At 37.3% G+C, this 15,204-nt stretch overlaps 2 protein-coding genes across 2 annotated transcripts; one reads left to right on the top strand and one right to left on the bottom strand.

Moving 5' to 3' along the window:
- Nucleotides 1–5,779: 5,779 nt before the first annotated feature.
- Nucleotides 5,780–6,913, bottom strand: LOC149264789 (elicitor-responsive protein 3-like). Its single transcript, XM_089390372.1, has 2 exons — nt 6,778–6,913; nt 5,780–6,140 (listed from the first exon to the last, which is right to left on the bottom strand). The coding sequence occupies exons 1-2, from the start codon at nt 6,871–6,873 to the stop codon at nt 6,072–6,074; spliced, it is 165 nt and encodes a 54-aa protein (XP_089246498.1). The 5' UTR covers nt 6,874–6,913; the 3' UTR covers nt 5,780–6,071.
- A 602-nt stretch (nt 6,914–7,515) lies between these two features.
- On the top strand, nt 7,516–10,014 carry LOC149264790 (uncharacterized). The gene has a single exon (XM_089390377.1). It carries the CDS (start codon nt 7,614–7,616, stop codon nt 9,435–9,437), a length of 1,824 nt encoding a protein of 607 aa, XP_089246503.1. The 5' UTR covers nt 7,516–7,613; the 3' UTR covers nt 9,438–10,014.
- Nucleotides 10,015–15,204: the final 5,190 nt, after the last annotated feature.

Raw genomic sequence — 15,204 nt, forward strand, 5'->3', positions numbered from 1 at the left:
GGGTTAGGTTTTGGAATGTGAAGGGTTTCCATTGTTTCTCAATAATAAATAGGCCTTCGAGCCTCATTGTAAACACAGTTCGGAATAGTTCAGAGGCATGTAGCCGACACATCTCTTCTCAAAGATAAGTTATCATCGCCCTAGCTGGGTTATTTCTATTTGTAAGAATATTTCAGTATTCTCCATTAATGAAATGAAGTATTATATCTGCCGCATCTCTGTTTTTATGGTTATCGCATCTCTGTATTTATGGTTATCTCTATCATCTATTGCGTTCCTGCTTAAATCCGGATCAGTGGTATCAGAGCGGTCTGCCCTTTCTCTGTTTTTCTTTGCATGTCCCCAACGAGGTCGGGATATAAGGAGTTAGGGCTTGAATTGGTCGAACCTTTGTAAGACCAGCCTCGTAAATCTCGACGACCTCCCATGGCAGATGAGAAGAAAGACGAGGGGGTAGGAGATCCTATCAGAATCTTGCTCGAAGAAGCCCTCGAGCGGCAAAGGAACGAGATGATGGATAGCTTTGCGCAGATCCTTCAGCGGCTACCCAGAGGCGACGCATCGGCTTCCAACAGCTACTCTGGAAACGCCACACCATTTAAGGTACAAGTTAATTTTGAAATTCCCATCTTCGAGGGTCAAATAGACGCAGATGCCATAGATAAATGGTCAAATCTGCTAGATGGGTATTTTTCTGTTCATGAATTTTCAAGTCAGGAAAAGATTGTTTTCGCTCTTCTCAAAGCAGCCCCCCACGTCAAGGACTGGTGGGAAACATACTGCGAGCAGAAGGATGAAAGTACAAGCTCACTGTTTTTAGCCGCCCCCACTTGGAATGACTTCCGGGATGCCATCAAGGAGCAGTACTACCCTGTCAAAAGCTATGAGGAAAAATACATCAAATGGACCACACTGCGGCAGGGATGAGACCAAGATGTGCCAGAGTTCACGAATATTTTTCATACCCTTCGCACACAATTGGGTATCAAAGATTCTGAGCTGCATCTGGTACTCAAATACCGTGGCTGCCTACACAGATACATCCAGGAAGAGATGGAGTTCTTGAACATCTCCTCACTCGGCACAACATACTGATACGTTGTCAAAATTGAGCAAAAGTTCAAACAGAAGAAGTGAGACTTTGGATCTACAAATCCGAAGCCCAAAGGACAAAGCCAAGGTGGGGTGACCCAAGACAACCCCTCGAAGCTGCAAGAAAAGAACAACACCACGAAGCCAAAGAAGGACACAGGAAAGTGGTGTGAGTTCCACAAGAGTCCCACTCATAACACAAGTGAGTGTTGGACCAAGCAGTCGCTGGTGGCCGAGTTGAAGGCTTCCGAATCAGATGCATGTTCCGACTCTGAGCCAGAACTCAACAAAGGGGATGGCAAAGGGAAGCAGATCATTGATGCAGATCCTAGTGCCACTGTTGCCACTGCCAAGATCCAGAAGAATGAGCCCGAAGAGCCAGAGGAGGGGGAACGTCTTTTCCACTCACAGATGTGGGTGAAGGGTTCATTGCTGCAATTCATTGTCGACAGTGGCAGCCAAAAGAACCTCATTTCAGCAGAGGTCGTGAAGCGGTTGGGCCTACCAACTACACCACACCCACAGCCGTATAGTATCGGGTGGCTTCACGAAGGACGAGATCTCAAAGTTCGCCAGCAGTGCCACCTTCCCTACAGCATCAAGCCCTTCACAGACGAGGTATTGTGTGATGTTACACCTCTGGATGTTTGTGATGTACTATTAGGCCAACCATACTTGTGGAGGAGACATGTTGTGTATGAGTCAAGGCCTCGTGCTGTCATTATTTCTTTGGATAATTCATTATACAAGATACTAGAGGTAGCCCCACCTACCGCCACCTCTTTGATCACTACCAAGAAAGGTAGCAAGCTCATATCATAGACTAGGAAATTTATTTCCTGTTTGGTTCACTCCCAAAGTAAGGGGAAGATCGTTGCTACATCTATGACCCCCACAAAGGGTCCCTCCATGCAATGACAGCAGCAAAGGGATACGATCATGACAGAACACAGGAACAACTTCTCCTCACCCACAGGGGTACCACACAAGTTTCAGGTGGGTGACAAAGTTTGGTTACATCTGCAGAAAGAATGCCTTACCAGAACCCATCAGAAACTCAGACCACTCCGACATGGTTCTTACACTAGTACCAAGGCTACGGGAAACAATGCTTGGAAGCATAGCATTCCTCCATTCCTTCGCTTTCACTGAGTGTTCAATGTGGACCTTCGTCAACCATGCTTCCCAACATTTCTGGACATATCAGAGGTTGCAGAACAGCTCACCAGAGACCCAGCTCAGCAGAAGCTTCCTCATCTCAAGGAGGAACTCAACGCAATGGGGACCATTGCTTCCTAAGTGGGGAGGAATGATCTAGGTTGATGTTGGTGGCCACCCACCTATCCCATCTGGACCCCCACAACTGTCCCTTTCAGTTTTTCAGTTTCCTTAATTATAGCGCAGTTACTATTTTTAGCAGTTTTTCGGGTCCTAAACTTCCGGAGCCGTCTTGAGGCCCTAAACGACGTTTTTTGGGAAATATATCGTTAGCGATTTTTCTGATAAAAATCGTCTTTTTCGTCGTAGTCCTCAGAGAGATCTTTCCAACGGGCTATCATGCACGTCAAATGGAGATAATACGACCAATTCGCGACCCCGGGAAGTTGGCTGTCCAACTCACCCCAAAACGAGGCCCACAATTTGGCGTTTCATCTTCTAGGGTTAGGTTTTGGAATGTGAAGGGTTTCCATTGTTTCTCAATAATAAATAGGCCTTCGAGCCTCATTGTAAACACAGTTCAGAATAGTTGAGAGGCATGTAGCCGACACATCTCTTCTTAGAGATAAGCTACCATCGCCCTAGCTAGGTTATTTCTATTTGTAAGCATATTTCAGTATTCTCCATTGATGAAATGAAGTATTATTTCCGCCGCATCTCTGTTTTTATGGTTATCGCATCTCTGTATTTATGGTTATCTCTATCATCTATTGCGTTCGTGCTTAAATCCGGATCAATTAATCACATTGCTAGGATTTGGTCAACGTTACGAACCAAATAATGTGGTTCATCCTCAGGAAAAGGTGAGAAATCAATTTATCTGAGGGAAAAAATAGCAAGAATGCAACACTGCCAAGAGTTAGCCATTGGGAAATAGCTGTTGGAAAATAGCCGTTGGGTAATATGTTAAGTAATAATTAAATTTCGAGGAGTTCCAAGTTGGGGAACAAGTTTACTCGCACATCAAATCGAAGTAGAGCTCCTTGTAGATTGGATCATGTGCCAAGTTGGCACCACGGTTTTGTGGATCCTTCAGTGTTATTGAGAGGATTGGGCCAATAGCCGATCGACTTGCACTGCCTCTGACAATGAAAGTCCATGATTTTTTCCATGTCTCATTACTTAAGAAGTATATTAAGTATGTTGATCATGTAATTGATTGGTCTATATTGCAGGTGGAACCAGGTTGAGAATTCGAGTCGGAGCTTTGGTGTATATTGCAGAAAAAGGTGTTCATGCTCCGGAACCGACCAATAGAGCAAGTCAAAGTGAAATGGAAGCACTTTGGGCCCGATGAAGCTAAATGGGAGATGGTGGATCAAACGTGGGTTGTGTATCCTTCATTGTTTGCCAGTTGAGGTAAAGCAACTTCATATGTTAGTTTGGTACTTGCTTATGGTGGTTTGGTATTTTTTATGGTGGTTTCATATATTCTTTATGATGGTTTGGTATTTATTTTGTGGTGGTTGATATACGCTTTATGATGGTTTAGTATATGTTATATGATGTTTTGATGTATGCTTAGACATGGTTTTTAGTATATGATTTTATATATGCTTTGGTATATGATTTGGCATATGTTCTGGTATCCATATTTTGATGATGTTGCTATATGTATACCCGTGTATGGATGTAAATACTGTAACGAGCTATGTTATAAAGCTTCACTATGCGGCATGGTGTCATGTTATTATGCTATCATGTGGTTATGTTATCATGACGTTATGATGTTATATGTGTTGGCACTCAACAAGATGATCATTGTAAATACCGTAATGAGTTGTGTTATAAAGATCCACTATGTAGTATGTTGTCATGTTGTCATGATGTTTTTCTCTTGAGCAAGTCTTTCATTGTAAATACTACATCGCGTTGTGTTATACAGCTCCATGAGTAGTATGTCTTCTTTCAGCAAGTTGCTGAGGTATATGTGTGGTTGAACACCAAGGATGGTGTCCCCCAAGGGGCGGGGGGGGGGTTCTGTAACAGCCCTGGTGAAAATTCCATGTAATAAAAGTTAAAAACAATTACAATATGAATGGGACACTTAGTCCAAGATGAATGTTGGGCAAGACATCCTAGGGGGTGTTCATTTGTTTGTTTATGGCTAAGGAAATTCACAAAGACAATGGATAAGGCATTAAAAGGCAAAAATGACATTTTTGGCACATTATTTATGAAAATAATGCAAATTAGGAGAAAATGGAGGTGAAAGGTCACAGGTTGCATGTGAAGAGGAAAATAATGGAAAATGAATAAAATAGAGGCCTCATCCATAAAAAGGCTTCTGAGGATTAGTTGGTAACCTTTTGTTAGTTCAATGTTGGAGCTCTCTCTCTCTCATACTCTTGGATACTTAGAGTTTTCTTGGAGCACTCTTGGAGGGGTAGCATACTTGGATTCTTGGTCATCTTGATAAAGGATATATTCCATCCTCCTCGTAATACTACATCACATTTCAAACCTACCATAAGTGAGTCTCTTTCGCTTGGTCTTTGTTGCATATATAATTCTTGAACAAATCTCACAAAGGTGTAAGGGCTCTATTTTTTATTTATGCGTCCATAAATAGTTGTCAAATCACATATTTTTCAATTTAAAAAAAATCATGTTTGGAGTAGCTCTTAGGTATACATAGTCTTATTCACCATTGGACTACAAAACTTATGAGACCAAATTTGTTAAACATACATAGTCCTATCCGAGATTAGACCACAAAACCTGTAAGACCAAACTTCCCTACCAAACCATTAAACCATAACAATTAAACTCATCCAATCACATATTTATTAACAAAAATATAAAATAACATAATTTCATAATTTTTTTTAACTTTCTAAAAACTTACATCAAATCACATATTTATTATATTTAACAAAACTATAAAATAACATGATTTAATATTTTTTGACTTTCTAAAAACTTGTATTCTCCTGCTATTTTAATACGGAATCACAAGCAACTCACCCTTCATTCACATTTCCAAGGATTTTAATGTATTTCAACTAGCGAAGGCCCAACTAAACCTAGATTTATGTGTACTTTAATGTTTGAAAATTATAATGCCGTAAATTGTTTTCCTTAGGTGATTTGGAAGTGGTTAATGAATCGATGTGGTGGTTACATGCAAGAAACAAAACTTGAATTAAAGTCACAAACCTTAATTATTATTATGGCTCATGTAAAATAAAGGTTAAATAATGGCATGTGAGAAACAAAACGTTAATTAAAGTCATAAAGGTTAAATAATTATTTTATTATTAAAATCATAAAGTTGTAATTTTTTTTTTATGAAATCGTAAATCAACATTAAATATATGCATATTGTTTACATTAAAGAATATAAATACAAGAATAACTAGCATTTGCACCAGATGTTGCAAAGAAAACGCCGTAAGGCATAAAGTGCGGAAATCCATTATGTATAGTCTCTAGAGAAATCACAACGTTTCCATGAAGAGTTTCAATGATTGGTAGAAAAGATAAACATCAAACCACACAAAAAGAGTCATAGTCCAGGAACGATGTGGATACACTCCAAATAAACATATTTCAGAATTTATGTGTTAGATGCGACACTAAAAGAGAGTCATAGTCGAGGAAAGATGCAGATATATTCACAATAAACATTATTTCAGAATGATATACTCCCAATAAACATTATTTCAGAATTTCTTGCGTTTGATGCGACAATACATTCGATTTCTTTGAAGGTTTTCTATGTTATCTGACCTACTGAACATAACAATTGAAAGGAATGGTCAGTAGGAGCTTTCTTTCCACCCTCCGACCTCCTCCGTTGCTGCTTCCTCACAACAATCTTCTTCTTCCTGCAATTTCCAATCACCATAATATGAAAAAACATATTTAAGTTCATAGAATTGAAGTAATTTGATGGGAATTTATATGAAAAAACACAATTACATGTTAGGGTTATGGAATCGAAATTAATTTGATAATAAATTCTGGGAATATTTTAGAATTTGAGAATATGATAGAATCTGCCTGGTCAATTTGTTTGACCTGTTTCACCTTAATCTTATTTGTAATCTCTCTAAGATTCTCATATTCTACAATATTCATGGATCTTGAATATACTCAAAACCTACCATATTCATGGATCCATGAAATTCTAGAAAAGTATTTAACTTTAAAGTTTAAACTTTGTATTGCTCCCTAAGATTCTCAAATTCTATATTCATATATCTTGAATATTCTCAAAATCTACAATACATCATCCTTTATATCCTTAAATCCATTAAATTCTAAAAAGATATTTAACTTTAAAAGATCTAGAAGGAATAAGTTTAAACTTTTTATTGAAATTATCTTCTTACATCTGTAAAACAAAATTTGAAAATGAAATTTACAGTGATTGGTCAATATCCAGAGCTAATATGAATCCATCCTATTACCATTCAAAAAAACGTTTCTGATATAAAGAGCCTCTGCATATATAGAATCTACCTTAATAGTGAATGTGAGGCCAACTTTTATCTCCCCACAGTAGTTCTGGTCTGGAAGGACAACATTGTAGGAAGTCGGGGGTAGGCTTCCTTCCATGAATACTCCCTCCAGGGGAATGTTGTGCACCACAATCAGAAATATAAAGATATATGATCAGAAAACAGAAATATTGAGAAACGATGAAAGACTGCAGGATCTGAAAAAATGACTGAGATCATAATGCTGGAGACTCATCTGCACCTTGCTTCCCCAACGAAGTCATCCGCGTTTCCACTATCGCTGTCCATTATTTTTAAGGTGAGTTCAGTAACCCCGTCGGCTACAGTGAAAACAAATTGCTCATTCCACTCGGGATTGCTACCTTTACCTGCAATTTCAGAGATCCGATCTATTAATTTTTAACTCTATATATTTTTGGGGGAAAATTTTGTGAAATCTCCCTACTTCCCCTGCATATAGAAAAGATTTGTGTAATTTCTTCTTCCCACAGATAATCCAGGGGCACTCAGTCATAACTAAGACCTCACCACGAACTCTTTCTTAAAACGATGTAACCATTTTCTCCATTGTTTGAAAAGCATTTAAACCCTGGATACCTATAAACAAACTTAAAAATTATGCGAACGAAAGAATTTTATCAGAGATTGGGGATCTTCCCGTTTCCTCTTTTCTTTCTTCGCGGATATTTAGAATCGATTCTGATGAGTAGTAGAGCAAAACCCATGTAAATAAATTTACTAAATTCAGGCATTTACAATTTCTCAGGTACTTGTGGATTCATTACCTCGGCATCCAACAACAGCAATGATGCCCCTAGCCAAGATGGGATAGTGGAGATGTTTAGAGATCCATCTCTTAAAACTAGGTCTGGGGATCGCCAATCAGCAATGGCCAGAATGAACAGAAAAAACCCTTCAGCCAGGGACCTAGATGAGAGGTTTTTGAAAATCCTGAAGATTTTCAAGTGGGGACCTGATGCTGAAAAGGCCATAGAAGTCCTACTGCTGAAGGTGGATCACAGATTGGTTAGGGAGGTTTTGAAGCTTGATGTAGAAATTGGTGTAAAGTTACAGTTTTTCAAGTGGGCTGCCAAGAAAAAGAATTTCAAGCATGATTCCACCACATATATGCCCCTCATCCGTTGCTTAGCGCAGGCGGGACTAGTGGGGGAAATGTGGCAGACAGTGCAAAAGATGGTGAAAAGTGACTGTGGCATGAATCCTAGCATATTGTCTGAAATTATTAGGATACTAGGCAAGATAAAGATGGTGGAAAAGGCCCTTTCCATATTTTATCTCATCAAGACAGAGAAGTGCAAACCCAGTGTTTATGCTTATAATTGCATGTTTAGTGTGCTGATGAAGGCAAATTGTCATGATAAGGTGAAATATCTTTACAGGGAAATGTGCAATGAAGGGAAATTTTTTCTCAATACGGTAACTTATACTATGCTCATCTCCAACTTTTGGAAACTTGGAGATGTGGACTCTGCGATTAAGCTTTTTGAAGAAATGAAGGAGAATGGTCTGCAACCTAGTGCGAAGATCTATACGATCCTGGTTGGAAGTTTGTTTAAATCAAAAAGATGCATAGAGGCCTTGAAGTTGTTCGAGGAAATGAAGGATACACGTTGTACACCGAATGTGTTTACATACACTGAAGTAATAAATGGGCTAGGCAAAGCAGGGAGAGTCCAAGAGGCATACAGAATATTTCAAGATATGCAGAAAGATGGTTGCTCTCCCGATGTGGTCATGTTCAACAAACTGATCGATATCATGGGTGATGCAGGCCTACTTGATGATGCTCTGAAGCTATTTGGACCGATGGAAACTATAGGATGCAATCCTACTGTGGTAACATATAACAGTGTCATGGAAGCTCTTTTCAAATCTAACAATCCATCGGAGGCGTTGCATTGGTTTGCGAGAATGAATGGAAAAGGCATTGCTCCAAGTTCGTTTACATATTCCATTCTAATTGCTGGTTTATGCAAGGCAAACATATTGGAAAAGGCATTGATGCTTCTTGAAGAGATGGACGAGAAGGGCTTTTCGCCTTGCCCTGCTGCCTATTGTAGTTTGATTGATGCACTTGGTAAGGCACGCCGTTATGATGCGGCAGTGGAATTATTTAAGGAAATGAAAGAAAACAACACTCCTTCCAGCTCAAGGCTCTATGCAGTGATGATTAAACACCTTGGTAAAGTAGGGCGTATTGATGCAACCATTAAACTATTTGAAGAAATGCAAAGTCAGGGATGTATTCCTCATGTGTATTCCTACAATGCATTAATGTCTGGCCTGGTAAGAGCAGGCATGGTTGATGAAGCTCATTCATGGCTTAAAAAAATGCAAGATCGAGGATGTAAACCTGATATTAGTAGCCATAATATAGTTTTGAATGGTTTGTCTAAGGCAGGTGGGCCAACAGAGGCCTTTAAGATGTTCGAGAAAATGAAAAATTCGGGGATTCAGCCAGATGCCGTATCTTACAACACAGTTCTTGGTGCACTTAGCAATGCGGGCATGTTTGATGAAGCAGTCAAATTAATGAAGGAAATGACTTCTAAAGGATTTTCATATAATTTGATTACATATTCTTCAATATTAGAGGCTATGGGCAGAGTTGATGAAGACTGCAAACCATTCATTCAATAAGGAGGTCTTTTGATTCTCCTGTGCTTCCTGGTCGATAGTGATGGTTGCATTCGTGGCTTGGCTTTCTGGTTTCAGTGGGGATGATGGATTTCCTGAACGGTGAACCTCACGCAAAATGAGAGTTGCCTTGCCACTGTTTCATATGTCTGGAATATTACCATTTGTAATTTCTTTATCATCTTGATTATTACCAAAAACATGCAGGAATCATGTTCAAAGTAAGCTGCTTATACAAAATGGAATCTGTATTGTGGCCATTTTACACAGGTCATCCTGGTAAGCATATTTTGTTGTTTGCTTATTTTCTTGTCATCTGAGCAGCATTATCCTTCCTGTACTAATTAAAGTCCCCAACTATAAAAGATGCAACTCACAGAACCTAATGACGAAGTAAGAAAGGAAGACTAGACTGCATCCCTGGAAATAAACAACTCCTGTCTGAAATCAACAACCAACACAATCTAGAGAAATATTATTATATCAACCATCAAAAACACAGTCTGTACAGAATGGGAGTTGCAGTTAACCAAATGTTTTACAATGACTTACTTCCACATCATTAACTGATCATGTGTAATAGCACAAAAGATAAACGGTTATGTTGCTCTTTCTATAAGGCTTGGCCCGATTAGATTTGTATCAACTAGTTGAAAGGGTGATCACTTAACGAGGGTTTCTGTTATCATTAACCTACTCATCCTAATTGTTTCTTCCCGGGTAAGGTAGGTGCCCTACAAGCCTGGGTGGTCAAAGGTATCCATGGAGAAGGCTTATCAAAAGGGTAATTGCTTAACAAAGTTTGCTGGTATAGTTATCCTGCTTGGGTTAAACTTTAAAGCATAGCTAACATTTTTGGCTGAGACAGGCCAAAAAATTTGAAAATTTGTGAATAATTCAGTGCTGTATTATTCAGTTCTAATTGGATCTGATCTGGTTGCAATACAGGCCAAAAAATTTGAAAATTTGTGAATAATTCAGTTTAGCTATATTATTCACTTCTAATTGGGTCTCATCTAGTTGGGCCTTTGATAATCGCTGACAAACCACCCAATGCGATGTCAAGCAAGCCGATCTGATCCCCTCCAAAATACGGTTTTCCTGCGAAGCACTGGTTATTGAATAGAAAAATAATATTTTTAACTTTCCAAGACATGAATAGCAGATAAGGAAAGGATCGATGAGATACGAATGCAGGCGATTACTAAGAATGAACTAAATTACCTTATCGTCTACAAAGGCAGCCCAGAAACGAGCAATGGCTCGGTCATATGGATCTTTGGGAATTCTTGCGAACAGGGTTCGATTTCAGGAGCAGCTCGCTCTTAGCTCTGAGATTCTCTTCTGCGAACTGGTAATCGATACCTAGCAAGAGCTATGCGAACCCGCACAATGAAGGGACTCAGAGTCATACCGAACCGCTTTACCTGCCCCTTCTCTCCCCGTTTTTTTATTTCAGTTTTCGATCAACGATCAAAATTTGTTCAATCGTCTAACACCACCAATCTACGATGAACAATAGGACACGGCGGCGGCTGGGGCAATTCATTTAAAAAAGAAACGCCTTACGGCGTAAATATGTTAAAAGAACTACTCTTAAAAGCACTTCATTATTGGCGATAAAGTTACATAATATTAATGTAATTTAAAGGTGACATCTGGTTAATATATTAATGTAATAAATGTAAATATTATAAATTAAATAAATAAACTTAAATTGAATAAGTAAAGATAATTTGGAAAATAAATATAAATTTAAATAAATAACTCGATGAATGTTAATTTAATAATAAAAGTTAGATAAAAATAAACATATTAATGTTAAAGTTAACATAAATATATTAAAAAAATAGAAAGCAAATATATTAATGCAAAATTAATAAAAATATATTAAAATAATGGAAAGTAAATATATTAATGTTAATATGTTATGACGAATACAAAGTAAACATATTAATATTAAAGTTAACATAAATATATTAAAAGGGAGTTGTCTTTAGTGCAATTTTTTGGAAGCTTTTCAGGTGGGTTTTTCATGTCAAATTTCTCTAAAATCCGGTAGCAATTTATTGAAATCACAAGCTTGATGGGTAATTCGCACAATCAAAGTGTCCTAGGGGTTTTTTAGTGTGTTGAATCCAAATATGCAGTTAAAAAACAAGTTTAAATAACACAAATCAAGGTTTCACCTCAAAATTTTCCGCTAGATTCCGGCACTAGAAAGTCCAAAAAATCGCAGAAGACGACTCTTATTAAAAAAATGTAAAATTAATATATATATATATATATATATATATATATATATATATTTATTTATTTATTTATTTTTCTAGTTAAGACTAACCTAAGTACCCACGGGGATTTGAACCGGTGACATATCGCAAGGAGTGCCTTAACAACGCACCCATTCATCGTCAATCCAAAACCCCGTGGGCGTAAAATTAACATATTAATATTAAATTTATATATTAATGCAAAGTTATGTGGTAGTATTTTGGAAAAGAAGTTAAGCATATGGGTTGAAAGTGAAGGTAAGCAGGCTAAAGGCCAAGCAAGTTTCAGAAGGATTCACTCAACAACAGACCACCTCGTTATGCTTACGATCATTATGGAGGAATGTCGTAATGATAAATCCAATTTATTTTGTTGCTTTGTGGACTTTAGAAAGGCTTTCGATATGGTTCCTAGATACAACCTTTGGAACAGATTAGAAGAGCTAAAGGTTCCTCTCGAGTTGAGAGCTGTCGCTATAAGGTTATACGAGAATGTAATTTCCAAGCTAAAGAGCAATGAGGGGTGGTCGAAAGATATTAAGTGTAACATCGGAGTTAAACAAGGTTGCCTCCTCTCCCCTACCCTATTTGGCATTTACATTGATAAGCTCGAAGGCTATTTAGAGGAAGCAGGATGTGATGGCACAATCTTAGCTGGGATAATCGTCATCCTTCTTCTTTATGCTAACAATATTGTTCTTTTCACAAGTTGCTAATCTGATCTTGCTAAGCAACTCAGACTTCTTAAGGATTTATGCTCTACCATGGGTATGACTTTTAACACTGACAAAACAGAAGTTATGATTATCAAATCCAAGAAAGACACTTATGCTAATTTTATGTATGATAATAATAAGTTGGAGGAAGTGTATTCTTAAAAGTACCGAGGAATTGATATTCATGACAAGCTCAACTATAACCATAGCATTGAGAAAATGATTAATGGGGGGTGGAAAGCTTATTTTGGTCTTGAAAATAATTGTAAAACAACAAACCTCGTAATGTGGGATAAAAAGAAGTTCCTCTTTGAAACTTTAGTCACTCCTATTATCTTATATGGCTGTGAGATTTGGGGTTGCAGCATCTCCAGAGAATCATGGAGAAAGATTGAGGAAATCCAGAAGCGTTTTATAACTTATAACCCGAAAATTAAAAGTAATACACCCTATCCTATTCTCCTTATTGAAGCAGGTATTTTCCCTATTGAGAGCCTATCTATGATTAGGTTTCTGCTGTACAAGCATAAACTCAATAACATAGATGATCATAGACTTCCTAAGCTAGCTTTAAATTCCAGCCAAAACCACCTAAGGCTCAATCGGGGGTGGCATAAAGACACAAGGGCCTAGTTAAACTATTGGGAGATCAAAGAGAATGATGCATTGCAAAAAATTAATAACATTAAAGATATTGTTACTTCTAAGTTCAAAGAAAAAATGTGGTGTGAGAAAGATTTAACAGCTAAAACAAAATTAAGTTATTATAAGAAGGTCATCAACCCCACCCTAGAAGATCAAAAGTATCTCTCTATTTTAACTAGCTCAAAGAAGAAAATTAATATAGCAAAGACTAGAACAAATTCTCATGAGCTCCATAGTGAGACAGGTCGTTGGGTAGTTCCTAAAACACCATGGATGGAAAGGTTCTGCCATATATGTGAGAATAAGAACATCGAGGATGAAAACCACTTCCTCGTAGAGTGCCCCGCATACAACCACATTAGATCTCAGTTTCGCAATCTTTGTTACAATACTGACCTTCCTAGCCTTTTACAATGTCAAAATTATAGCGAGCTCGGGAGGCTTCTCAACAAGATTTTTGAGCAAAAGAATAAAACCTTAAATCAAAATAAATAATTTGTTTCTTTAGGTCTGATAGACCAATGTTTGGTCTCAATGGACGTTAACCACCACCATCATCATCAATATAATGATTTAACATAAAGTTAAAATATAAATGTAATTAATGTAAATTAAATAAAGAAATTTAAGTTAAAGATAATTAAAAAAAAATAAATTTAAATATTGCAAATTAAATAAAAATTTGTAAAATTAATAAACTAAACAAATAATAAATAAATAAATAACTAAAAGAATAAATAAAAAAAAATAAAAAAAATAAAAGTTGTTATTGTAGTTAAATAAAATTAAAGAAAAAATGTACTAAAATACTGTAAATTGATGTTTTACAATTTCAAATAAACTAATAATTTTACAAAATGCATTTACAAAAATAAATAAATTGAAAATAGAGTAATTTTAATGGATATAAATTAATTAATTGATATGCAGTGGAATAAATTATAGCAAGCATGCCCGAGCATAGCCCATCATGACTATTATTCTTTCCATTGATATCAGGGGTCTTGGAGCAGACCATAAATTCATGGCCCTAAAAAACTTTTTTCACTCGGCTCATCCTAAAATTATCCTTATTCATAAGACTATGCATAGAACCCCTGATTCAATCGCCTAGTTTAGAAGAATGTTTCCTTCATGGCATATTGTTGCTTCTGAGGCAAATGGTCTGTCTGGGGGACTGGCGGTTCTTTGGGACTCGGACTGGATGAAAGCCAGGGCTTATAAATGTTTCGTTGGTATCCTCATCTCTACTTATCTCCGGGGATATGACGGCACCATTAATATCTTGAATATTTACGGCCTGTGTAAGGACAGGCTCCCTTTCTGGGAAAAACTATTGTCATCTGAATTATTTGACATTGATTCTTTGATGATTGCGGGGGACTTGAATATTACTTTAAATTCTGGAGAAGTATGGGGAAATGGTAGGAGAAAAGACCCACTTGCTGATCATATAAAAAATGAGATGCTACATTGAAATCTTGTTGATATTTGCCCCCCTAGAATGCAATTGACTTGGGATAATGGTAGAATAGACGGGGCTTATATAGCAAAAAGATTAGATCGATTTATATTACATGTTAGCATCATTGATCGTCTTGGTATGCCGAAGTATTTCATTGAAAATTGTTTTATATCGGATCACAGGCCGATATCTCTTAGATGGAAGGAGTAGGGTATTAGGAAAGGTTATCCTTTCAAGTTTAACAGGTCCTGGTTAGAGGATCTTGATTTTAATGATCTCATAAAAAGATCTTAGAATGCTTCCCCTCCTCGTGATTTTTTGTCTCCTACTATGTCTTTTATTGATAAACTTTCTTCTATCAGAAATATTGTCAAGGATTGGCAATATAGGAAAAGACAGGAACACCGGAGTGTCCTTCGGGATATACAAAGGGAACTAGACAGGAGTTTTGGCTAATTTTTTGCTCATTCGCTTCCTTTTCAATTGCGAAGTCATATTAAAGAACTAGAAATAAAAAAACAGAAGATTCTAGATATGGAAGAAACCTCATGGAGGTTGAAAAGTTGTGCTATTTGGCTTAAAGAAGGCGATAGGAACACAAATTTTTTTCACAGGTTCTCAAATTCCAGACGTGAAAAAAACACTATATGGGGGATAAATGATGGGGAGGG

Source organism: Pinus tabuliformis, chromosome 6 (genome assembly GCF_031772625.1).
Source record: "Pinus tabuliformis cultivar Carrire ecotype Pingquan chromosome 6, CPIR1, whole genome shotgun sequence".
Lineage (NCBI taxonomy): Eukaryota > Viridiplantae > Streptophyta > Pinopsida > Pinales > Pinaceae > Pinus > Pinus tabuliformis.